Raw genomic sequence first — 23,575 nt, forward strand, 5'->3', positions numbered from 1 at the left:
CACTGCTGCCCCTGGCCCCAGTTCCTCCTCAGTTTCCTGGGGTGCCTTTCACATGTGCTGGGCTCAGAGCAGTCACACCCATCCGTGGGACACACCAGCCTGGAGTCAGCACAGAGCCCTGAGTCCTGTCTCCCCGGCCGCCGCAGGGACATGCTGGTGTGGAAACCGTGAGGCAAACGTATTTGCTGACCGGCACGCTGCAGGTGCTGCCTCGGGCAGGAAGCCTCGCCGTGGCCGCCGGGGCCGTGATGCCGTGACCCACAGAGACGGTCGTGGTAAGTCCACACCTCCAGCATGGGCCCGGGGTGGATGCTGAGCTCCAGGGAACCCAGAGCTTCTTTCCCAGCACCTGCCACCCAGACAGGACTTCCCTCAATGGCCTGCGGCAGCAGCACCCTCTGGGCAAGCATATCTGGAATGGAGCCGCTGCGGCAGGTTCTGCAAAAGGCGAAAGCAGTTGCACTGTACTGTTCGGGGCCCCTGTGGGCACTGAAGCATTTTGTCACCACAGGCTGGACAGATGCGGAGACCGAGTGCAGCCAGGAGGCTCCAGGTAGGACTCCTGGGTCTCTGGGCAGGGGCCCCAGGGAGAGCCCTCTGGGATGGTGCTGGCCCTGAAGTGTGTTGAAGGAGGCTGCTGCCACTGTGGGCAGTGGACAAGGAAAGGACAGAGGGCAAAGGCCCTAGGCCCCCTTGGACCCCTCTGCCTGGTGAGTGGGGAGCTCCCAGGCTTGTGTCCAGCCCAGTGTGAAAAGGAAGGAAGTCAGAGGCCCCCTCTCTGAGACTGGGGGCGCCTCCAGTTCTTGGGGGAGAGCCTGTGAGTTCAGAAGGCTTTGGCCACGGTCATCCTAGGTGGAGCCCCCTTTGCGGGTCTCATCAATCAAGGCCTCACCTGCTACCTCAACGCCCTCCTGCAGTGTCTCTTTCTGACGCCTGAATTCCGAGACAGGTGAGAGGCTGGGTGGCCTGAGGGCCTCTGGGCCAGGTCCCGGCAGGCCCCTGCGGACGAGGTAAGGACCCAGGCTTCCCCTGTGGCCACAGGATCCAGGAGAAGCCTTGGACCTCCGAGCCCGAGCAGGCTCTTGGCGAGATCTTCAGGCGGCTGCAGAGGCGGTGTGGACCTGTGCCAACGAGTGCCCTCACCACCTGCCTGGGTCTGCACAGTGAGTGGACGTTGGGAGGCACAGGGACAGGGCACCAGGCAGAGGTGGAGCCCAGACCCTGAGATCCCATGAAGGGCTGTGTGTCCCCCTGAGGGGTCTGCACCACCCCTGACCTGGTGCCACTGGGGAGCAGCGTTCAGCGAAAGTTGGGAGAAGGCGGTTGCAAGATGGCCAGAGGCCTGCATGGGGCGGGTTCCAGGGGACAGTCAGGAGCAGAGAGGCTGACCCATGGGTGGGGCGGGCCCCTTTCCTGGACACCTCAGCATAGAGTCTGTGACTCACCTGCCCAAGAAGCATCCTGGGGCTTCGCACCGTTGGGAGGGGAGGAAGCGGGACCTCAGGGAGTCACCAATGTGATCCAAGTATGTGCTGGCCCAAGGAAGACGCTGCTGGGAGTGTCCAGAGAATAGGAGCCCTCTCAGTCACCCGGGGCTGGGACACTGCGGTCCATGAGCTGATGGTGGCAGCAATTGCCAAGTGTGGGGGGTGTTGTCAGGAGACTGGGGGTAGGGCTAAGGGACACTCGCTCCGTCAGCAGGAGGGACGTCCACCTTGTGCCAGGCTGGGTTTAGAGACTCTGCCAAGGAGAAATGTCCACACTCTAGAGGGTGGGTCAGAGGGAAGGGCCAGTGGCCAGGCTATAGCTGGGCCCCACCCCAGGCCCCATGGACAGCTGGGCAGTCAGCCTGTCATTCCAGGGCTGACTTAGAGGCTGGGCCTGAGGGTGCTCCACTGCCCAGCCAGGCTGTCCCTGTTGCTCTCTGAGTGCCCAGTGCCACTCCTGAAGTTGGCTCAGGGCCTATTTGCTGAAGGAATGAGTGAATCAGTGAATGGACAAAGGAGTGAACAAATACTGGAGCTTGTCCTGGGGTCCCCTGGTCAGGAGGGAAGGGCCAGAGCAGGAGGGAAGGGCCAGAGCAGGAGGGAAGGGCCAGAGCAGGAGGGGAGGGTCAGAGCAGGAGGGGAGGGCCAGAGCAGGAGGGGAGGGTCAGAGCAGGAGGGGAGGGTCAGAGCAGGAGGGGAGGGTCAGAGCAGGAGGGGAGGGCCAGAGAAGGAGGGGAGGACCAGGAGACAGCTTGGTGAATCCCAGCAGAGGCACTTGCTCTTAATAGGCCCCCGGCCAGGCAGCCTGGCAGATGCTTGCAAAGATGCGTGTGATAGAACCAGGACCAAAAAAGGAGAGGACATGGGGTCCGGGGTGGGTTCCAGGGTACAGCCAGCAGAGGAGGTAGCTGTGAGGGGAGGGGCTGGGCCACAGAAGGCTCTGGGGTGGTGGGAAGCAGCTGCGCTGACCTGGCTCCGTCTCTGCTCTGCAGGCTCCGTCCAGCAGGACGTGGCTGAGGTGTTTCTGCTTCTGCTCCAGCACCTGGGCCGGGATGAATTGCAGGAGGTAGGCAGTGGGGAGGGAGGGCGGCAGCTGGACACCTGCCAGGGGATGCAGTGGGCAGGGTAGGGAGAGATTCGGAGGGCCGCTGGCCACATCACAGCCAAGAGGGCGCCAGGGCCACAGGTGTCTGCCTTGGAGTTCAGAGCGACAGGCAGGAGAGACCTGAGACGCTCTCAGGAGCATTCACTCAGGCCCCTCGCCCTCCCTGCTGAGGCCATGAGCATGCTGGTATTAAATCAGCAGGAGCAGGGCCTCTCCCATCGCAAGGCTTACTCAGTGGGGCTGGTGCTGCTCAGGCCCTGGGCCCTGGGCTCACTGGATCCTAGCACTGCAGGCAGGTGCCACCATCACCATTTTTTTCTAGTGGCCACAGGGAGGACAAAACTTGCGCCAGGCCACCACACTGAGGACCAGGCACACAGGTAGCAGCTGCAGAGAGCAGGCCCCATAGGGACAAACAGGATGTATTCCCTGGAGGTAGCATCGCCTCCCTGATCAGAAACCCGTGCACCAACCATAGCTGGATCAGCAGCCCTCCTCGCTAACCATGGCCAAGCCCAGGGCCGTGCCCCTGAAGCCCGTCCTGAGGCAGCCACCTTAGTCCATCCCCATGGGGGCAAACCCAGGCAGGGCTCTCCCTGCCCACTCCTTGCCCAGTCCTTGCCTCCAGGCTGCATTTCCCAAGCCCCTGCTCTGGGCTGGGGACAATGTGACTTCTAGGCTCCCTGATGGGACAGAAGTCCTGTGCCTTGGCACACGGGCAGTGCCCAGGCTTTGACCCCTTCCTTGGGACTCCTGTGGTATGTTCCCATTTAACTCAAGGCTCCTTGTGATTGGACCAAGCAGTGTGTTCATAAGACAGAAGGACCAAAGCTTGTGACAGCACAGATGGGCAGTGTCAAGGGGGCCTGAGGATAGGGAAGGTTTTGTGTGGCCTGCTACCCTGAAAACGGGGCCAGGTGCCAGAGGGTGTTTCCAGGACAGCACTCCTGACTGGCAGGGCCTGTCCAGACCCGTGGTCCCGCCCAACTTGCCCCATCCTCTCACACAGGTGTTCCAGAGTGAGGTGGAGAAAATCATCCAGTGCTTGGTGTGTGGCCACGAGGAGCACATCCCATCGGGAGGCAGGATGCTGATCCTGCCCCTGGCTTCCCACACCCAGCTCTGTGGCTTGGAGGGGGCTGGGCAGAAACCTGGCAAGCCAGCCAATCCGTCTAGTGGAGTTTCCCAGGTACTGTGGTCCCAAGGTCGCCCTGCAAGGTAGTGTTCCTGAAATGCCAGGGCTAAGGGCCCATCATTCATTCATTCTTTTGGCCCACCCACCTGTCTGGAGCCCCTGTCTGTGCCAGGCTCTGTTCCAGGCACATTGATGTAGAGATGCCCAGATCTTGGCCTCTTGCATGGCAATGCCAGCCCTGATTGTCTGGTTGTGACTGATACCTAGGCTGGTGAGTGCGTTCATGGGGCTCATCTAGATGTTGAGGGCCACTGGCCCCTGCCCTCTGGTAACAATGGCCAGGCAAGGGAGCTGGCAAGTGCCGGGGAGCCAAGAGTCACAGAGGAAAATGGCCTCTATGTGGGGTGTGGGGTGGGGGTGGGGCAGGGTAAGGAGTGTGAGCCATCTCCAATGATAGGTAAGGTCATATGGGTCAGGTGTCCACTCTTCCTTTAGTTCTTTCAGCGTCTTTAAGATAGAGTTTTAAAGTATTTATCTGGTAGATCTGTCATCAGGTCTTTGGCAGGGACAGCTTCTGTTGATTTTTTTCACTTTGAATAGGCCATAGTTTTCTGTTTATTTGTATGCGTTGTGATTTTGTTGTTGTTGAAAACTGGACATTTGAATCTAATAATGTAGTAATTCTGGAAGTTAGATTCTCCTCCTTCAACCAGGCTTGCTGTTTTTCTTATTGTTTTTGTTTATTTTTTTAAATTTTATTTTTGCAGTCTGTCTCTGTGCTGAGGAACAGCCTGAGGTGTAAACTTCAGGTCTGTCCAGAGCCTGTGCCTTTCCCATGCACACTCACTTTCTAGTTTTCCTCTTACATGCAGTTGTTTTTCAATGCCCTGATCTTTAATATCTGGCTCCCAAAAGGGGAAAAAGAGGAAAATGAAAGGGGGAAGAGCTGGCCCTTTAAATCCCCCAAAAGTCACTTCAACCAGTTGGGGAGGGGCTTGCAAGAAGGGGGAGAGGTGCAACCACAGTGGCCACATACTTTTCTGTTTGCACCTCCTTGATCAGAATGAACAGCAATGGACGATCCTTCAAGTTTGGAGGACAGGGCCCTTACTGCCCACCCTGTGTCCGGCAAGCTCCAGGTTGCTCTAGAGGAGCACAGGTTGCTCTAGAGGAGCACAGGCACGCTTGCTGCCCCAGGGCTGAGGATGAGGGATGGGTAGGTGCTACTGGCTAAGAGCTGGAGTTGTTCGAAATTAACCATAATTTCCATCTGAGCCTTCCCCTGGAAGTTGCAAACCTTTGATAGACTCCAGAGTTCCAAAGAGTCACCCAGGGCAGATTCTGCGGTGAGGTGTCCGGGAGGGCAGTTGGCCTCTGGATGCTTTCCGCTCTCCCGTTCTCCCAGAAGCTCTCCATGTGGACTCGTGTTGGAGCTAGAATTTCTCCCAGGCATCGTCAGGTCAAGCAATGTTCATTAGCTGCTTTTATTTCTTATTTCACAACTACATTGTTCCTGTCCCATATTTCATCAAGTTACCCATTTTTCTTATGGATTTATCAGATACTTGTTTATAACATGGAAAATGACTCTTTGTTACCATTTTCCCTATTCTGTCATAAAGGAGGAAGCGTAATCATTAGCAAAAGGTAGCATATTCAATAAACAACATTGGGACAGTCATTTATTACTTGGAGAAAAACTAAGTTAGACGCTCACTTCACACCATGTATCAAAAGGAAATCCAGCTGGATTAAAGTATGAGATAGATATGCAAAGAAGGGAAGAAATCACAAAGAAAGTTAACAGGAGAGAAGCAATGAAAATATACTTGTTCTCAGAATGGGAAAAGAGCATTAACAAAAGCAATAGCATCAATTGACAATGTAAAAGTAAGATCACGTTGTACTCCCTGCCCTGAGAAGGGCTGGCGTGGGCAGTGGGATAGGGGTCTGTAGGGTCCAGCCCCACAGGGTTGGAGGGATTTTCTCCCCGTGTGTGGAGACGAGAGATTGTAGGAATAAAGACGCAAGACAAAAAAGACAGCTGGGCCCAGGGGACCACTATCACCAAGAGCGGAGACCGATAGTGGCCCCGAATGCGAGGCTGCTCTGATATTTACTGGATACAAGACAAAGGGGCAGGGTAAGGAGTGTGAGCCACCTCCAATGATAGGTAAGGTCACGTGGGTCATGTGTCCACTGGACAGGGGGCCCTTCCCTGCCTGGCAGCCGAGGCAGAGAGAGAGGCAGAGAGACACAGCTTACACCATTATTTCTGCATATCAGAGACTCTTAGTACTTTCACTAATTTGCTACTGTTATCTCAACGGCAGAGCTGGGCGTACAGGATGGAACATGAAGGCGGTCTAGGAGCGTGACCACTGAAGCACAGCATCACAGGGAGAGGGTTAGGCCTCCGGATAACTGCAGGTGGGCCTGACTGATGTCAGACCCTCCACAAGAGGTGGAGGAGTAGAGGCTTCTCTGAACTCCTCCGGGGAAAGGGAGACTCCCTTTCCCGTTTTACTTAGCAGCGGGTGTTTTCCCTTGACACTGATGCTACCATAGACCACGGTCCACTTGGCATTCCGAGACGCTGGCATTACCGCTAGACCAAGGAGCGCTCTGGTGGCCCTGCCCAGTCATAACAGAAGGCTCACACTCCTGTCTTCTGGTTATTTCTCACTATGTTCCCTCAGCTCCTATCTCTCTATGGCCTGGTCTCTCCTAGGTTATAATTGTGAGCAAAGATTATTATAATATTGGAGTAAAGAGTAATTGCTGCAAACTTATGATTAATGATATTCACGTATAATCATATCTATTATCTATATCTAGTATGACTATTCTTATTTTATATATTTTATTACACTGGAACAGCTCGTGCCCTCGATCTCTTGCCTTGGCACCTGGGTGGCTTGCCGCCCACAGGGGTCTGGTGACCCCACCTCCCAGGCCCTGCCTGGGCTGAGGCCCTCCCTTCCCCCTGCTGAGCAGGTTTCTTCTCAGTCCCAGAACGCTCAAACGGTTCTTCTCAGTCCCAGAACCCTGGAACAGTCTTTGAAACTCTGACCAAATGCCAGTGGGAGGTGGCTCAGGGTGTGGGTGACTGAACCTTGGACACAGCCGCAGGTCTCACCTCCAGGACCGCAGAGGCGTCCTTGTTCCAGCCCCACACTTTGGACTCTGGATCTGCACAGGCCTGCATGCAGTTGCAGGCATTTGATGGGCAGGGCAGAGTCCCGGGATCCACCCATCGCTGGGGAGGGGGCTCCAGAGAGGACTGGGGAGGCCCCCACTGAGCCAAGCCCGGTGTCCCTGCCCTCCCAGCATCCACCAGCCTGGGAGGAAGGCAGGTCCTGCCAAGTCCCTGCCTCGGCTGTAGCCTGAAATCCACCCTAGAGCAAGACATAGGCAGTGGAAAAGAAGAGGGAGGAAAGGGTCTGGGGACCTGGGCGTCCACCTGTGTTATGGCAGATTCCCCAGAGACTCAGCCTCTTCATTTCTTCCTCTATAGGACACAGAGGTGCTGAGTTTCTCTCTAATCCAGAAATTTGATGATGAAGACAATCGGTTCTTCTGTGAGCCCTGTAATGCCAAGACCCCCGCCTCTGAGGTAGGGGCCCAGTCTGGGCTGCTTCCCTCACTGTGGTGTGGGAGCGGGGCATCAGAGGGACAGGAACCTCTGGGGACAATGCAGACACTGTTGTCCCTCTGGCTCAAAAGAGCTTCCCAGGGGTAGGGGTCAGCAGGTGCACAGAACTTAAGACAGGGTAACAAGGCTTCTTAAGCATTTGTGGAATGGAGAGGAAAAGAGGGGAGGGAAGGAGGTAAGAGAGAGGGAGGGAAGGATGGAAGGACGAAGGGAGAAAAAGAGGCAGGAGGGAAAGAGACAAGAAGGGAGGAAAGTGGAGGGAAAGAGGAAGAAGGAAGGGAAGGAGGGACAGAAACAGAGAAGGAGGAAAAAGGGAAGTGAGGGGAAAAGGACAGAGAGTGGGGAAGGAAGGCAGGAGAGGAGGGAGAGAAGGAGAAAAAGGGAGAGCATCAGGACCCGGGTTAGGAGACAGACTCAGAGAGCAGAAAACCTAAAGGACCCGCGTGTCTGTGGGATGGAGGATAAAACAAGAACAGCTTTTCCAAGTGCATATCCCAGCCTGAGAAAATGACTTGAGAAATATCCCTTTTCTATTTTTTGAAATAATAGGTTTTGAAATAATAGGTATAAAATTAGAGTCATTTCTTCCTTTAGTTATTGCTAAACTTTGCAAAGGAGGCCTCCTGGGTCTCGGGGTTGTCTGTTGTCTTCGTGGGAAGGTTTTGCTGACTGTTAGTGCCAGATCCAACTTTCTGATAAATAACTATGTACCTGTGTGTGTATGGAAGGATGCCCGTATATATATATATATATGTCCTACTGCTATTCAAGCCTCTTATTTCTTCTCGTCATGGCTTCAGCTGCTTCCCTCAAGGTTTGATTTATAAGATTTTCATAACTGTTCACTTCAAAATATTTCTATTACATGTTATCTTTGACTTGTGGGTTATTTAGAAATATATTTGCTTCTTTCCAAACATGTGGGAATCTTCTAATTATCCTTTTGGTGTAGGTTTCTGGCAGTGTGCCAGAAAAAAATAATTCTGGACTCTTTGGGCACAAATGTGAAAAAATCGTACTCGGAAAAAAACTGACCGATGGCCATTTTTTAAAAACTTGTCGAGACCTGTGAGAGACGCGCACACGGCTACGGTCAGCTTTCACGGTCGTTTCACGTGCAAAGGAAAAACTCCTGCCGTCTTGGGGTGTACCGTCCTCTGCATCCTTTGGGGCAAGCTTGCTCAGTGTGTGGCCATCACCTTATGGATTTATTTTGCTCTGTTGTTCTTTCAGTTATGCAGAAAGTTACGTGAAGTCGTCCCAGTAGAACTGTGGATCAGCACAGAGGTCCTTGTGCCTCTGTCCATTTTTGCTGTACACATTTTTGAAGCTATGTTATTGGGTGGATAGACATTTAGAATTGTTGTCTTCCCGGGAAATTGACCTATTTAATATTTCGAAATGTCTACTTTTGGCTAAGCTTTTGCCTTAAAATCTTCTTAGTCTGATCTTAGCAGACCTGCCGCGGCCTTCTTTCGGTTGTGGTTTCCCTGGTCTGTCTTTTTCTACCCTGTCACTTTTGACCTTTCTGGATTCTAGTGGATTGGATTCTAGTGTACGCTTCCTCTAAACTGCATGCCCTTGACTTTCAAAATGACCTCTGACCATGCGTGTCACTGAGTTAGCGATGTGACTTCTACCTTCCTTATGCCTGTGTTAAATCTGCCGTCTCACAAAGCACCTTCTGTGTGCCCCGCCTGCCTTGTGAGCTTCTCTCCTTTCTGGCATCCTCCATGTCAAAGAATGGTTTGGATTATTTCAGTATCCGGAAGACCAGGACAAAAGCTGGACACCATCCCCATCTGTGTCGACCTGCATGTTTGTGTGGTGTCGACCTGCGTGTTTGTGTTGTGTTGACCTGCGTGTTTGTGTTGTGTTGACCTGTGTGTTTGTGTGGTGTCGACCTGCATGTTTGTGTGGTGTCGACCTGCGTGTTTGTGTTGTGTTGACCTGTGTGTTTGTGTTGTGTCGACCTGCATGTTTGTGTCCTGCTGTTTCAGCTCCGTGGGCTGATGTTAGCTGGTTCTTTCGCCACTTCTCCAACGTGCAGGAACTTTGTATTCACCTCTCTCCATTTCCATGGCACTGCGTGTCCTTATTGTGGGCTCTAATTCTCTATTTATTTTACATGCGCAAGGCATTTCTATTGCTCTCTACAGCTAGCATTTATCTTTATTTGCTCATTTGCATTTTTGGTTGTTCTTTCTTCCTGCAATCTTTGTTTGGATTCTTTTCACCCTGTAGAACCTCCTTTGGTGCAGACTGTTTTCCACACAGGTGCTAAGTCTTGATCCTTCCAGTAAATGGGGGGGTCTGTGGTGTCCGGCTTCTGTCCTGGTCGTCTGGAGGTGGGTATGGTGTCCGGCTTCTGTCCTGGTCGTCTGGAGGTGGGTATGGTGTCCGGCTTCTGTCCTGGTCGTCTGGAGGTGGGTATGGTGTCCGGCTTCTGTCCTGGTCGTCTGGAGGTGGGTATGGTGTCCGGCTTCTGTCCTGGTTGTCTGGAGGTGGGTAGGTTCCAATTGTCAAACTTTCCCAAAAGACATTCTTCTCCCTTAGAGCACAGACAGGAGTCTTCAGCGGGTGCCAAGTGCCCACTCATGTCCATGGAGCTTGACAATGACCAGGAAGCTGCCCCCTGGTCCTTGCTCACTCCTAGTCTTATCAGCTTGACCTTCCCACTAAAGGCTCAAGGCAGGGTTGTGCTGCAGACAAGGCTGTCCCTGGACACACAGGCACGGGCTACAGTCGTCCGCCTTCCCAGGGCCCTGGGCTTCAAGACTGCCCACTTAGAGCAGGCACCACAGAACTGGGAGGTAGATGGTCATGTTTTGTGATGTGCATTCTCTGTGCTTTTTAAACCAGAAGCAGTGCAGACGAACCTTGACTGAGGAAATGTGGGAGGCAGCTGGGGCAGGTGGCTGGAAGGCTCTTCCAGAGCCAGTGGGGTGTGCAACTCCCTGCCCCCACCTCTCTCCTTCCTTAGGAGACACGCTTCCTGCGGCTCCCGAAGGTCCTGATTCTGCAAGTCAGGGAGCTGACATTTGAAAACGGGAGGTTTCACAAAATTCAGAAGCCTATCAACATTGCCCAGGTGCTGAAACTGCACACCAGCCCCAGAGAGCTGACGTTGCCTAAGTGTAAAGCTTCCCACAGTGGCACACTCACCCCCAACCCGGTGAGTGCCCAGTCTTGGAGAGGGGGAGCCGCAGTGTGGGGCATCATGCCCGCAGCCTGCAGGGACAGTCACATTTCCGGTCAGCGTGTCCTGCCTGCCTGTCCCTTCATGACAGGAACAACCGCAGGACAGGCAGGGTGGGCTGGCGCCGGGGGGCGGAGGCCATCCTGGCTATGGGAAACCTGTCTGCCGGTGTGATTAAGAAGAGCTGCCCACATCGTGTGATGGAAGGCGGGGCAGTGATGGGGTCCAAAGGGCTTGGGAGGGGGCCCCGGCAGCTGGGGGCAGGAGGTGTGCGGGGCAGCTGCCCGTTGGCGGGGCGGCCTGCGTGCTGGGCTTTCAGGACAGGCCTTCATGGAGGATCTCCTCTCCATGAGCCCCTTGAGATGCTCAGTTCCTTCCAAGCTGACCCAGAGCCAGTGCAGGCTGAGGCGCAATGTTTGGGCTTTCCCCAGAGTGGCTGTGTAAGCAAGCCAGGAAGTGCTTCATTCTCAGATGGGGGCCGGGGATTCCCATGGCCTCCTGAGGGGACGGGAAGCCAGGTGTGGGATGGCACTTTCCAGGGAAAACCCGGAGCTTTAGGTTTTCAGAGCTAGGGAGTGGTGGAGGGAGCTGTGCCCCAGCCCACCCCAGCTGGGAGGCAGACTCTGGTCCTGTACAGCCCCGTTGCTCTTGGAAGCTGAGCTCTGGGCCCCGAGGCTGGCCTGCAGCTGTGACACTGAGGGGTGGCAGGGTGGGGTCCATACTCCTGCCCCCAGAGCACAGTCACAGCTAGCAGGGCCTCCCCCATTGCCCTGGAACTCAGTCCCACACACGCCTGCCCACGCACACCCCCACCCTCTGAAGCCCCAATCGCCCTACAGGAGCAGAGGGTCTACCACCTCTACGCCATGTGCTGCCACTCGGGAGACTGCAGCGGGGGCCACTACACAGCCCTGGCCCAGCCCCCCGGCAGGGCGGAGTGGTTCCGCTTCAATGACCAGCAGGTGCACTGTGTGAGTCCCGCCCGTCCTGCGCCCCGGGGTCGGCCACCAACGGGCATGTTTAGGGAGCCAGCGGTTCTCTGGGGCCTCCGGTGTGCTGTCTGTAATAAGGAAACAAAGGGACCCCTGAGCTGGTGCTTAATGTCGCTTCACTATTGTTATCGGAAGTTCTGGGAACCTTTTTCTCCCCTCAGGTTTAACTTCTGTAGCAAAATGTTATGGTTTCTTAATTTCTGAAAGTAATGTGTGCCTTTGTTTAAAAAGAAAGTGTAATAAGAAAGGAGAATTTTAACAGCACAAAAAAAGCTATTGCAGAGACAAGAACATGGGTGAGGGCTGTTGGACACAGTGAAGCTGAATGGGGAGAGGAGATGCGGGTGCAGGGGTGGGTGAGGCGGGAGGAGGCTGAGACAGGAGGAGGGTGGGAGGGGGGAAGGAAGCCGGAGAGGGTGGGGCCCCTGGGGAGGGCAGGCTGGGAGGGCTGCTGCAGGCCACCGTGGCAGGAGGGCAGCGTGGCCACCAGGGACGCTAGCGAGCATTGCAGTGGGCAGGTAAAGGTGGTCGGACCAGTGAAGGGCATGTCCGAGTGGAGGGCAGTGACTCTCAGGGTGACCCCGCTGAGGGCCAGGCTGAGGTGGGAGGGCGTGGGGATGGGTGGCAGGGCAGCATCCTCAAGGCCCCACCTTCCCACTCTAGGTGGGGCCGGAATTTCCTCTGCACCACACGTTCAGGTAGGCTGCTGGGCCCTCCTGGGGCGGGGTGGGACCCTGTCCTGTGTGATGACCCCAGGGCCCTGTTGTGGAGGCGGCGCCCGCTGAGCGCAGCTGACCTTTCACCCGGGGAGGGAGTGGGACAGGCGGGGCACCCTTCCCTGAGAGGGTTACTGTCGTGGGGTCAGGTTTGACCCATGGCCTGGACCCAGACCCCTCACAGGGCTGTACCCCCACCCCGAGCTCACACCACACCCCTGTGGGAGGAAGGTCTGTGCCTTCTGCTCCCTCTTATCTGTGTGGCAAGGGCCCCACGGGCAGGGGCGAGAGTGGGGATCATCCCCTGTGTGTCGTCTGCCACCGTCCAGGGAGGGGAGGTGTGATGCCCGCACAGCGGGGCTCAGGAATAGGAGGACCACCCAGGAAACGGTGAGTCTGGCCAGAGACCCGGGAAGCCGAGGCTGCTGAGCCTGGGTTTGCCGCTGTGTGGGACAGACGCGGCCGCGTGCCTGGTGGGCAGGACTCCACTCAGGCACGATGGGTCCTGTCCCCGCTCCTCTCGCAGGTCTGAGACCCCGTACCTACTGCTGTATCGCTGTCAGGACACTGAAGACAGGTGTGTCCCTGTCTGGTCTCGTGGGTGGTGAGTGTTCGGGGAGCCTGGAGGAGGCACAGCCACCCCAGCCAGCTTTAATTGGGTGGGCGATTTTGCCAAGAAGGGGATGGATGCTGTGGGTCCCGAGGGCCACATCTGTGGCGATGGGCTCTGCCCTGGGCCTCCTCCCCACAGGGCAAGGCTGGGGTCAGGCCTGGATTTGCAGGTCAGGGCGATGGGCTGAGGCCTCCCCTGGGACCCATGTGGTTCGGCCTGGCACCTGGTGCCTGTGGCCACACACTCCCTGGGGCCGTGTTCTGAGACCTGGCACCTGGTCCCTGTGGCCACACACTCCCTGGGGCCATGGTCTGAGGCCTGGCACCTGGTGCCTGTGGCCACGCACTCCCTGGGGCCGTGTTCTGAGACCTGGCACCTGGTCCCTGTGGCCACACACTCCCTGGGGCCATGGTCTGAGGCCTGGCACCTGGTCCCTGTGGCCACGCACTCCCTGGGGCCGTGGTCTGAGACCTGGCACCTGGTCCCTGTGGCCACACACTCCCTGGGGCCATGGTCTGAGGCCTGGCACCTGGTCCCTGTGGCCACGCACTCCCTGGGGCCATGTTCTGAGACCTGGCACCTGGTCCCTGTGGCCACGCACTCCCTGGGGCCGTGGTCTCTGAGAACACGTGTCCAGGGAGAGAGGGATGGGATCTTAGTCAAACAGCCTGTTCTCTCTGCAGCACCCACGTCTAACTCCCCTCCACAAAACAGGCAGTGGTCAGTGCTCACCGCCTGGAGGGGAGAGGGCCCTGGGGGAGATGGTGCTGGGGGGTTGTGGGGAGGTGATATCCTCCTCCTGGGTTGTCCCTGCAGACCTGCTCAGGGACGCTGCAGAGGTGCCCGGGGAGGGCAGATCACATAAGTCCATGAGGGAGCTGAGACCCTAGGCCAGGCCTCAGGCCTCCAGGCCGCCCACTGGTCCCTTCTCCTTCCGCTTTCTGACAAAGACCCCCCATTTCCCCAGAGACAGATGCTCAGGCGAGGGGGTGTCTGTGGCTGGGGCTGCTTGTGGCCTTGCCAAGGCTTCAGGGACCCCCCATTTCCCCAGAGACAGATGCTCAGGCAAGGGGGTGTCTGTGGCTGGGGGCTGCTTGTGGCCTTGCCAAGGCTTCAGGGACCCCCCATTTCCCCAGAGACAGACGCTCAGGCGAGGGGGTGTCTGTGGCTGGGGGCTGCTTGTGGCCTTGCCAAGGCTTCAGGGACCCCCCATTTCCCCAGAGACAGACGCTCAGGCGAGGGGGTGTCTGTGGCTGGGGGCTGCTTGTGGCCTTGCCAAGGCTTCAGGGACTTCCAAGCATGCCTGTGTGACTGATGCATACCAGGCCCCTGGGGCCTGTGAGGGGCGGGATGGTGGGCCCCTCTCAGCCAGAGTTTCAGCTCTCTTTTACTGCAGGCAGGAGCCAGAGGCACCTGGGCCTGACAATGGGGATATGAGAACCATGACAGATGTAGCTGCTCCAAAGGAGAAGGTGCCTTGTCCAGGAGTGGAGGGAGAGACCCTAAAGACAGACTCTGCCACAGTCTGCTGGGGAGGACACAGCCAGAGCCTCTCTCCTCTCCGGGACGACAAGCCCATCTGCCACAGACAGAGTCCTGCCAAGAAGTACAGGTACGTGACCACCTGACTTTGTCCTCTGGAGAGAGCCAGGTGGCCCTTGGCCCTGAGGTGGGCACGTTCAGCAGCCCCTGTGGGTTGGCTCAGACCCTGTCTCACTGAATATATGTGCGTGCACCCACCAAGGGCCAGAGACCCAAAGGGGACCAAAGAAGCAGGTCTGGGTCTTTTGGGAGCTCGGGGCCTGCATGGCTGGACAGAATGTGACTGAGAGGTACATGTGTGGATTTCCAGCAAGAATGCACTAACGCTTGAGGGCAAGTGTAGGGGTGGCCTCTTCTGGTCACAAGGCAGGGGTATAACCTGAGGGGCTGCATGCCACCTTGCCCGTGGAGTCGGAAGGATGCACAGGCAGTGTCCCTCGGAGGCATCACTGAGCTGGTGGGAATGTAAGGAGTGTCCCCTAGGGTACCTCTAAGCCAGTACTGAGGTCACACCAGAGCTATCCTGGTCTGCAGGAAGGAGAAAGCCAGTCTTAATAGTAAAGAATGTATGATTTAAAGATGGCGTTTGGAAAGGAGAGGGAGCCAGGGCCCCACAAGCAGGGACGGCCCCGAGACCTCTGCATGCAGTGCCACCGTGAGCTCTCAGGTGCAGGAGGTGCAGGGCGTCACTGGCCACGGGCCTTGGAGAGACTCGATCTGATGCATCTTTGAGAGAAAAACGATGTTCCCCTGAGAAGCTGTGCGAATGACTCTGCTGTCATGCAGGTTTGAATTTAGAGAATGTGCAGGGCCCGGGATCCTCCGAACCATGTAACTGATGTGAACAGAACAAGCTCCCCCGTGGCAGCGGGAGGCACAGGATAGAGGAAAATATGAAGCCTCTCAAGACAGTTACGTCCTCACCTAACAGAGGGTCACCTGGCTCCCCACCCGCAAAGTCATTTTGAAAATGAGGAAACAATTCGTCATGCATGGGGGGCCCTCAGACAAAGTAAAGAGAAAGTCAGCCCCTGTGAGTTTCAGAGAATCTATAAAAATCAGTTGCAAAATTTAAAGACATGAAACATAGGACTGAGAACAGAAAAAGAATGAGACATACTTAGGGTAAATTTGAGGAGAAAAATAATCTGTATCTCGCCTGTAATCCCAGCACTTTTGGAGGCCAAGGCAGCTGGATCACTTGAGGCCAGGAGTTCAAGATCAGCCTGGCCAACATGGTGAAACCCCATCTCTATTGAAAATACAAAAATTAGCCAGGCATGGTGGCGCATGCCTTTGTGGCACGAGAATCACTTGAACCTGGGAGGTGGAGGTTACAGTGAGCTGAGATCACACCACTGTACTCCAGTCTGGGTGACACAGCGATACTCTGTCTCACAAAAAAAAAAAAAAAGGAATCTGTAGAAACAAAAACATAGTCATTGATATTTTAATTGCATTCACTGTGTTACACAGCATTTAGAAATAAGAGAATAGATATTTCTCGGATTAGAAGATGGATCTTGGGAAAGCTTTTGCACGTATTTTACCAGAAGATAAAAAGATGTGAAAGAACGGTTTTCAAAGAGGGCATGGAGAATAGAATCAAAAGGTCTGAGTGACCTTCCAGAAGAAGTTAGAAATTTCCAACAGGACTGGCAAAAAGGGAGAACAGAGATCACGAGGGGAAAACAAAACTCAAGGAGATAATAAGTGAGAATTTTCCAAAACCAATGAAAGGCATGAGCCCCCAGCAAGGTTTAAGCCAGATAACCAAACCTAAATTACTGGGGGAACCCACCCCCAATATTTCAACGTAGGTTCTTTCTATTTTCCTTAAGTGTTGGCTGGCTGAGAAATAAAGAGAGACAGTGCAAAGAGAGGAATTTTACAGCTGGGCCGCCGGGGGTGACATCACGTATCAGTAGGACTGTGATGCCCACCTGAGTCTCAGACCAGCAAGTTTTTATTAAGGGTTTCAAAAGGGGAAGGGGGGTAAGAACAGGGAGTAGGTACAAAGATCACATGCTTCAAAGGGCAAAAAGCAGAACTACTAATAAGGGTCTAACAAAGATCACAAGGCAAAGGGCAAAAGCAGAACCACTGACAAGGGTCTAACAAAGATCACAGGGCAAAGGGCAAAAGCAGAACCACTGATAAGAGTCTATGTTCAGCGGTGCATGTATTGTCTTGATAAACATCTTAAACAACAGAAAACAGGGTTTGAGAGCAGAGAACCAGTCTGACCACAAATTTACCAAGGCAGAGTTTTTCCCCCACCCTAGTAAGCCTGAGGGTACTGCAGGAGACCAGGGCGTATCTCAGTGTGTAAGACAGACATTCCCAGAGTGGCCATTTATTTATAGACCTTCCCCCAGGAATGAATTCCTTCCCCAGGGTCTTAATATTAATATTCCTTGCTAGGAAAAGAATTTAGCGATATCTCTCCTACTTGCACGTCCATTTATAGGCTCTCTGCAAAAAGAAAAATGTGGTTCATTTTGCCCAACCCCGCAGGCAGTCAGACCTTATGGTTGTCTTCCCTCCTTCCATAAAAATCGCTGTTATTCTGTTCTTTTTCAAGGTGCACTGATTTCATATTGTTCAAACACACATGTTTTACAATCAATTTGTACAGTTAACACAATTATCACAGTGGTCCTGAGCTGACATACATCCTCAGCTTATGAAGATAACAGGATTAAGAGATTAAAGTAAAGACAGGCATAAGAAATTATAAAAGTATTATTTGGGAACTGATAAATGTCCGTATTAAAATGAAATCTTCACAATTTATGTTCCTCTGCTGCGGCTCCAGCCAGTCCCTCTGTTCAGGGTCCCTGACTTCCCACAACACTAAATCTATACCTAGACTTACCTGAGAAAAGTCTAAAAGCAACTAGAGAGGAAAGAATATTCCACTGAAAGGAACAATTATGTTAAAGTAGACATCCTAAGGGTAAGGTAGAAGACAATGTAATGTCTTCTTAACTGGCAGACTCTAATTCTATACCCAGATAAACTCTCTCGTAGTCAGGTTGTTTCAGGCAAGCAAAGGGTTAGAGAGTTGACCACTAGTAGCACTTGTATAAAACAACTTAAGGCTGATTTCCAGAAATACGTACATCAAGTCTAGGAGGAAGAGCTGAAGTGCAAAAACAGTGATTTTCAAATAAACTAGCAAAAATGTAACACAATAATTAAACATTGATTGTATAAAAAACCTAATGATAATGGCTAATCTGGAGAATATTAGAACAAAACTAAAAATATGACACATCTCAAAAATCTAAATAGCAAGTAGGAGATTGGAGTGAAAGTCCTCTAAGCCATCCTTTTGCTTTGTGGGGAGAGTAGAGATATTGGTTAACTGTCAACTTAGTTGAAAAAATAAGGATGTCAAAATTGTCAGGGTATCTTAGCTCATATTTCTTAAAAGTAGAGTTGGAGATGTAAGTGGTTGATTGTAAGTCTTGAGAGACTGCCCCCATGGAAAATGTCTGGAGCACAAATTGGGCCACAGAGGTGAACTTGCCTGGATGAAAAGGCATCAGCAATTTGTACTCCCATCAGACATGGGAGTACATGGGGCATGGCTTTGGGGATGTGGAAGCCCCTACTGGCCAAAGGCATGGGTCTGGAGAAGTCAGCAGCTCTGATTCTGAGCACTTAGCAGCAAACACTCCCAGCAGGTGTAGGACGCAGGCACCAGCGTGGAGAAAGGTATCTGGTAGGACACCACGGCACCCATTCCAGTCCATCCCCCAGGCCGCTCAGGTGCTCCCTACAGCAATGCAGCCACACCTTCATCAGCATTCCATGGTTTCATATCCTCCTGGAAAAACTTATACGAGGATAGTTAATAAAAACCTCTGACTGTACCCACCTTGTTGCAGTTATCCCTGGGGATGGACCCAGAATTCTTCTCTTTCCTCTGCCACTTACATGAGTGCCCCCTGATATGGTTGGGATATTTGTCCCCTCCAAATCTCAGGTTGAAATATGATCTCCGGCATTGGAGGTGGGCCTCGTAGGAGGTGTTTGGGTCTTGGGGCCAGATCCTTCATGAATGGCTTGGTGGCCTCCTACAGTAACAAGTGGGTTCTCGTGCTGGTAGCTCATGGAGGGCTGGTTGTTTAAAAGGGCCTGGCACTTCCCGCCCTTTTGTTTGCTCTCACCACGTGATGCGCCTGCTCCTGCTTTGCCTTCCACCATGAATAAGCACTCCCAGAGGTCTCCCCAGAAGCCTCGATGATGACACACAGGCTCCCGTGTTGGCCAGCTGGTCTGCCACTCTGTGAGGCTTCAGTGGTGCTGGCAGAGGCCCTGAGGGTGAGAAAGAAAAACTCATACCTGGACTTTATGTCAATCCCTGACAGGATGAAATGTGTTTTACCTTCTCCCGGTGGAAGAGATCTGATGCCATCAACTTCCATCCAATGGGTGGTTGGTCTTCTCTGTGTTTCCCAGGCTTAGCACTGTGCCAGGGGCTCAGTGCCAGTCCCACAGGCAGGGCAGACAGGCAGCAGAAGGAGCTGGAGCCACTTTGGTGAGAGGGAACCCCTGCTTCTCCCCCGGGCAAAGCCCCCATTCTCTGTCTTGGATATTCGGTTTGCAAGCCCATTGCTCAGGAACTGGAGTGGCCAAGGACAGGCCCCCGTTGGCTGAGCCATCATGTTAACTTGGTAGATTGTACCTCTGTTGGCACACATTGCACCCTCTCCCATAGGTCCATTCTTTTCTCCAGGCTTTCTTTTCCAGATCTTTCAATCCTGCTCTTCCAAACCCTGGCCATGCAGCTAGGCTACTGGCCACACACAGCCTTCCTCAAGAGCCTCAGGGAGCTGCTCTGTGACTCTCCAGGTGGGACTTGCCTGAGGCTCCTGGTGGCTTCACTGTCCACCGTGAGATCTTCCAGGTCATAGGGCCCAAACTGCAAGGTTACTTTTACTGCAGCCTAGAGCTGCTGCAGACTCCTTTCTAGCACTGGGCCCAGTGCTAGAAAGCTACTAGCCTCTGGCAGCGTTTGACAAGTAGGTCCTAGAAGCCTGCCCAAGTGTGACCTGTGCTGCCTTCAAAGCCCAAATCGATTCACCAAGCATTGTGTTCCTTTCTCAGGGGAAGGGGAGCAGACAGCACAGTCACGGCATTGGTTACTCCAGAGGGAATATCCCAACAAGCACTGGAGCCCTGGGGTGCAACTGCACTGACGTGGCCACCCCTGGCTCTATGTGGGGTTTATCTCCTCACCTTCTAGGGGGCCTTTTCCAATGCATCCAGAGTACTTCCTGCTTCTTACTAGCAAGTCTGATGAACACAGAGTTATCAAGATCGTGGGCCAATGTGATACTCTGCAGAACGTGCAAATACTCCACATGTTCTAGACTCCCTCATGACAGAACAGAACCAACTCAGCCTGGGGAAGGCCTGTGTCTGTGCACTGAGATCTGTCCCTTGTGCAGTATGCTGCCTCTGACAGCCTTCCCTGATGTTAGAGAAAAGGATGTGTTTGCTGAGGCAGTGGCTTCAAGCCACGAATGCGAGACCGTGTTCATCTGACCCAGTGAAGGCATCCCACCCAGCAGGACAGCTAGCACTGGGCTCCCGCTTGGTTAAATTGGTAGTGGCTGGATCCAGTCCAGACAGGGGCGAGCTTAGGACGTTGAATGGGGATTGGTTAGGGTCTCCGTGCCTGCATCCCTCAAGGCTTTGAAGGGGGAGCTAATCCCTGGTGTTCCCCTGAGATGTGATGCTGTTGTCGAATCACTGACTTAGCAGGAGATCCACCGGGCCAGGGGCGCCCACTTGGCCTTTCCTACGATAGCTCTTATCACGCAGCCCTGGGAACCTCAGCTAGAGTCCGGCTAGCTACTCAAGAAGTCATGCCACGGCTGCTTTCCAGAACTGGAGGAAAGTCCAGTATCGGTCCAGGCACCCAGAGAACACGGGCCAGGACGCTGCCTCAGGGCACTGCAGGGGTTCCCTGCCCCACAAACCCTGCTCATGGCGGGGGAGGGAAGCACATGGGAGCCGCGTGTTCTCTGTCTCCATGGGATGCATGTTCTCTCTCTCTGTCGGCCGTGTATTCTCTCTCTCCGTGGGCCGCATGTTCTCTCTCCATGGGATGCATGTTCTCCCTCTCCATGGGCCACGTGTTCTTCCTCTCCATGGTATGTGTGTTCTCCCTCTCCATGGTATGTGTGTTCTCCCTCTCCATGGGATGCGTGTTCTCCCTCTCCATGGGCCACGTGTTCTCCCTCCCCATGGGATGCGTGTTCTCTCTCTCCGTGGGATGCGTGTTCTCTCTCTCCATGGGATGTGTGTTCTCTCGCTCCATGGGATGCATGTTCTCTCTCTCCGTGGGATGCATGTTCTCCCTCTCGGTGGGACATGTGCTCTCCCTCTCCATGGGATGTGTCTCTCCATAGGACGCGTGTTCTCTCTCTCCGTGGGATGCGTGTTCTCTCTCTCCATGGGATGCATGTTCTCTCTCTCCGTGGGATGCGTGTTCTCTCTCTTGGTGGGATGCATGTTCTCCCTCTCCGTGGGATGCGTGTTCTCTCTCTCCATGGGATGCGTGTTCTCCCTCTCCGTGGGACATGTGCTCTCCCTCCCCATGGGATGCATGTTCTCTCTCTCCGTGGGATGCGTGTTCTCTCTCTCCATGGGATGCGTGTTCTCCCTCTCCGTGGGACATGTGCTCTCTCTCTCCATGGGATGCGTGTTCTCCCTCTCCGTGGGACATGTGCTCTCCCTCTCCATGGGATGCATGTTCTCCCTCTCCATGGGATGCGTGTTCTCTCTCTCCATGGGATGCGTGTTCTCTCTCTCCATGGGATGCGTGTTCTCTCTCTCCGTGGGATGCGTGTTCTCCCTCTCCGTGGGACATGTGCTCTCCCTCTCCATGGGATGCATGTTCTCCCTTTCCATGGGATGCGTGTTCTCTCTCTCCGTGGGATGCGTGTTCTCTCTCTCCGTGGGATGCGTGTTCTCTCTCTCCGTGGGATGCGTGTTCTCTCGCTCCATGGGATGCATGTTCTCCCTCTCGGTGGGACATGTGCTCTCCCTCTCCATGGGATGTGTCTCTCCATAGGACGCGTGTTCTCTCTCTCCGTGGGATACATATTCTCCCTTTCCAGTGGACTTGTGCTCTCCCTCTCTTTCAATCTCTAGGTTCTGGGTCTGCGATTTGACTTGAATCTCAGCAAGGGGTTGTGACTGTCCTCAGGGCACTGACCTCTGTGGCCTCTCCTGCATCCTTGATCACATTTTCTGATGTGTGTTAGGCAGAACATTGGTTGCCCCCGGGAGCACCCTGTCCCTGAGCTGATGCCCAGGGGGTTCTATCTCTGAGGGTTGGGTTCCTTCCATGCCCCCATCCCCCACTCCCTGTTCAATGTGGGAATTCGGGCTGTGACCACCATTAGGCCCTTTCTCTCCTGGACGCTTCCTCCGGGAGGATGCTAGGGAGCCAGCCTTGTCCCCCAGCTGCCCTGGCCCCGCCTGCAGAGGACAGCTGCCCTGGAGCTTGCGGTGATGCTGGGGCCCCTCGAAGAGCACCGCAGGCCACCTTGTAGCCGACCTGCTGAAAAATAAACTCCTGGACGTCCAGCAACAGAGTGGGGCATGAGGGAAGCAGAAAGCGCTGTGGCTGCCGAGGTCAGGGCAGGAGGGAAGGCCAGGACACAGCACTGGATAGGGTGGAAGAGAGGAGTGTGACTGTGTCAGCCGCCACCCACTCAGAAATCCACCCAGTTTGCTGGTTGAAAAACAGAGCTCATTAGATTATATTTAAGCACACATATTGCTGAATCCCTGTCAATGGAGCTGCAAACCTCCGAGGAACCTGGGACAGGCCCTGCCTCCCCCGTCTGGGGCTTGCTGTGCTTGGGAATGGAGGGGCTGAGCTGGGCAGCCCGCACCTGCCCCCATCACTGCAGAGACCCAGGGGCTCTGCCCTCCTGCAGCCCAACGGTCTGGTGAGCTGAGGTTCTGGGGTCCCCACCCCAGCAGGGCCTCAGGGGCTTCCCTCTGCTCAGGCGAGAGTCCACTTTGTTCCATTAACCTCCTGGCTTGTGTTTCAGGAGGGACATGGAGCCTGGCCTTGGGGACAGGGGCAGAGCCTCAGAGCACGTGGATGAGGAGGGCCCTAAAGCACCTCCACCAGGGGAGCAGGGGGAGGCCCGAGGCCTGCCCTGCGGCCCCCAGTGTAGCCCCGAAGAGGAACTCCCTGCCATGGGAATGAGGAGCTCGGTAGCTGAAGACCAAGCCCTGTCCCACCCTGTGCAGGGCCCGGCACAGCCTGGAAAGACACGTAAGTGACGCCTGACCCATGCTCTGAGACTGGGGCCATTTCCCTCCCTGATGGCTGCTGACTCTGCAGGGACTGAGCGGTCAGCCCCATCTCCAGGTCACTCACCACCTCACACCGATGCGTCCCAGCCGCCGCCATGCCCTACTCCTTCCAGCACAGGGGTCCTCACCCTGAGGGAGAGGCCCCATCCCTGCCCCACGGAGCTGACCTTAAGGGTCCGTGGCACCCGATCCCACGATGTCTCACACGGCCAACAGGCCAGCCTGCTGTCCTGGAGGAAATGCAAGGCTCAGACACCAGCGAGCCAGGTGGTCAAAGGGGCTCCCGAGGTGGGCGTTGGGCCTGAGGCCGACAGCAGGAGGAGGGTTGGGGTGGAGGAATGGTGGTGACAGCCAAGACTGAAGGGGCTGAGACCCTCAGATGAGCAGGAGCAAGGCTGGGAGGGGCTCATGGAGAGGCCAGAGGAGGCCCCGGCTGGGCCCAGGGGCAGCAGGGACTGTGCACCTGGGAGCCGGCAGGGACCTGCCCGGGGCCTGGTGGGGCTGGAGAAGAGTGGGCGTGATTCCACCCCTTGAGTTTGGGAGGAAACTTTCCAGGGCTAGGCCTGAGGTGAGGGTCTGGGGCAGCCCCAAGACGGCCCCAGTCTCTGCCTGGCTCACTGGGGGTGCTGGGGCTGATCCCAAGATGGGACTTGGAAGGGTGGGGTGGATGGCTGGACCCGAGGGCTGGGAGTTGGGTCTGAGGGACCCAGGGCTGGGACCTCTGTGGCCCCCAGCCCTTCCTTGTTGCCTGGTGTCCGGGGCCCTGTGTACAGGTG

General features: G+C 54.9%; 1 protein-coding gene across 50 annotated transcripts in view; it reads left to right on the top strand.

Moving 5' to 3' along the window:
- Positions 1 to 23,575, top strand: part of LOC100425941 (uncharacterized) — a 29,876-nt gene that overhangs the window by 847 nt on the left and 5,454 nt on the right. For 4 of the 50 annotated variants that reach the window (XM_077958032.1, XM_077958051.1, XM_077958040.1 and 1 more), the window contains exons 2-15: positions 147 to 275; positions 347 to 553; positions 853 to 949; positions 1,042 to 1,163; positions 2,480 to 2,553; positions 3,602 to 3,781; positions 7,245 to 7,343; positions 10,366 to 10,557; positions 11,404 to 11,552; positions 12,237 to 12,271; positions 12,619 to 12,679; positions 12,816 to 12,893; positions 14,299 to 14,514; positions 22,529 to 22,758. In XM_077958032.1, the coding sequence (XP_077814158.1) occupies positions 147 to 275; positions 347 to 553; positions 853 to 949; positions 1,042 to 1,163; positions 2,480 to 2,553; positions 3,602 to 3,781; positions 7,245 to 7,343; positions 10,366 to 10,557; positions 11,404 to 11,552; positions 12,237 to 12,271; positions 12,619 to 12,679; positions 12,816 to 12,893; positions 14,299 to 14,514; positions 22,529 to 22,758 (1,869 nt within the window). Of the gene's footprint in view, positions 1 to 146; positions 276 to 333; positions 554 to 852; positions 950 to 1,041; positions 1,164 to 2,479; positions 2,554 to 3,601; positions 3,782 to 7,244; positions 7,344 to 10,365; positions 10,558 to 11,403; positions 11,553 to 12,236; positions 12,272 to 12,618; positions 12,680 to 12,815; positions 12,894 to 14,298; positions 14,515 to 22,528; positions 22,759 to 23,575 lie in introns of those variants that run through there. The other 46 variants (XM_077958033.1, XM_077958052.1, XM_077958041.1 and 43 more) reach the window with 21 other exon arrangements.

Source organism: Macaca mulatta, chromosome 12 (assembly GCF_049350105.2).
Source record: "Macaca mulatta isolate MMU2019108-1 chromosome 12, T2T-MMU8v2.0, whole genome shotgun sequence".
NCBI lineage: Eukaryota > Metazoa > Chordata > Mammalia > Primates > Cercopithecidae > Macaca > Macaca mulatta.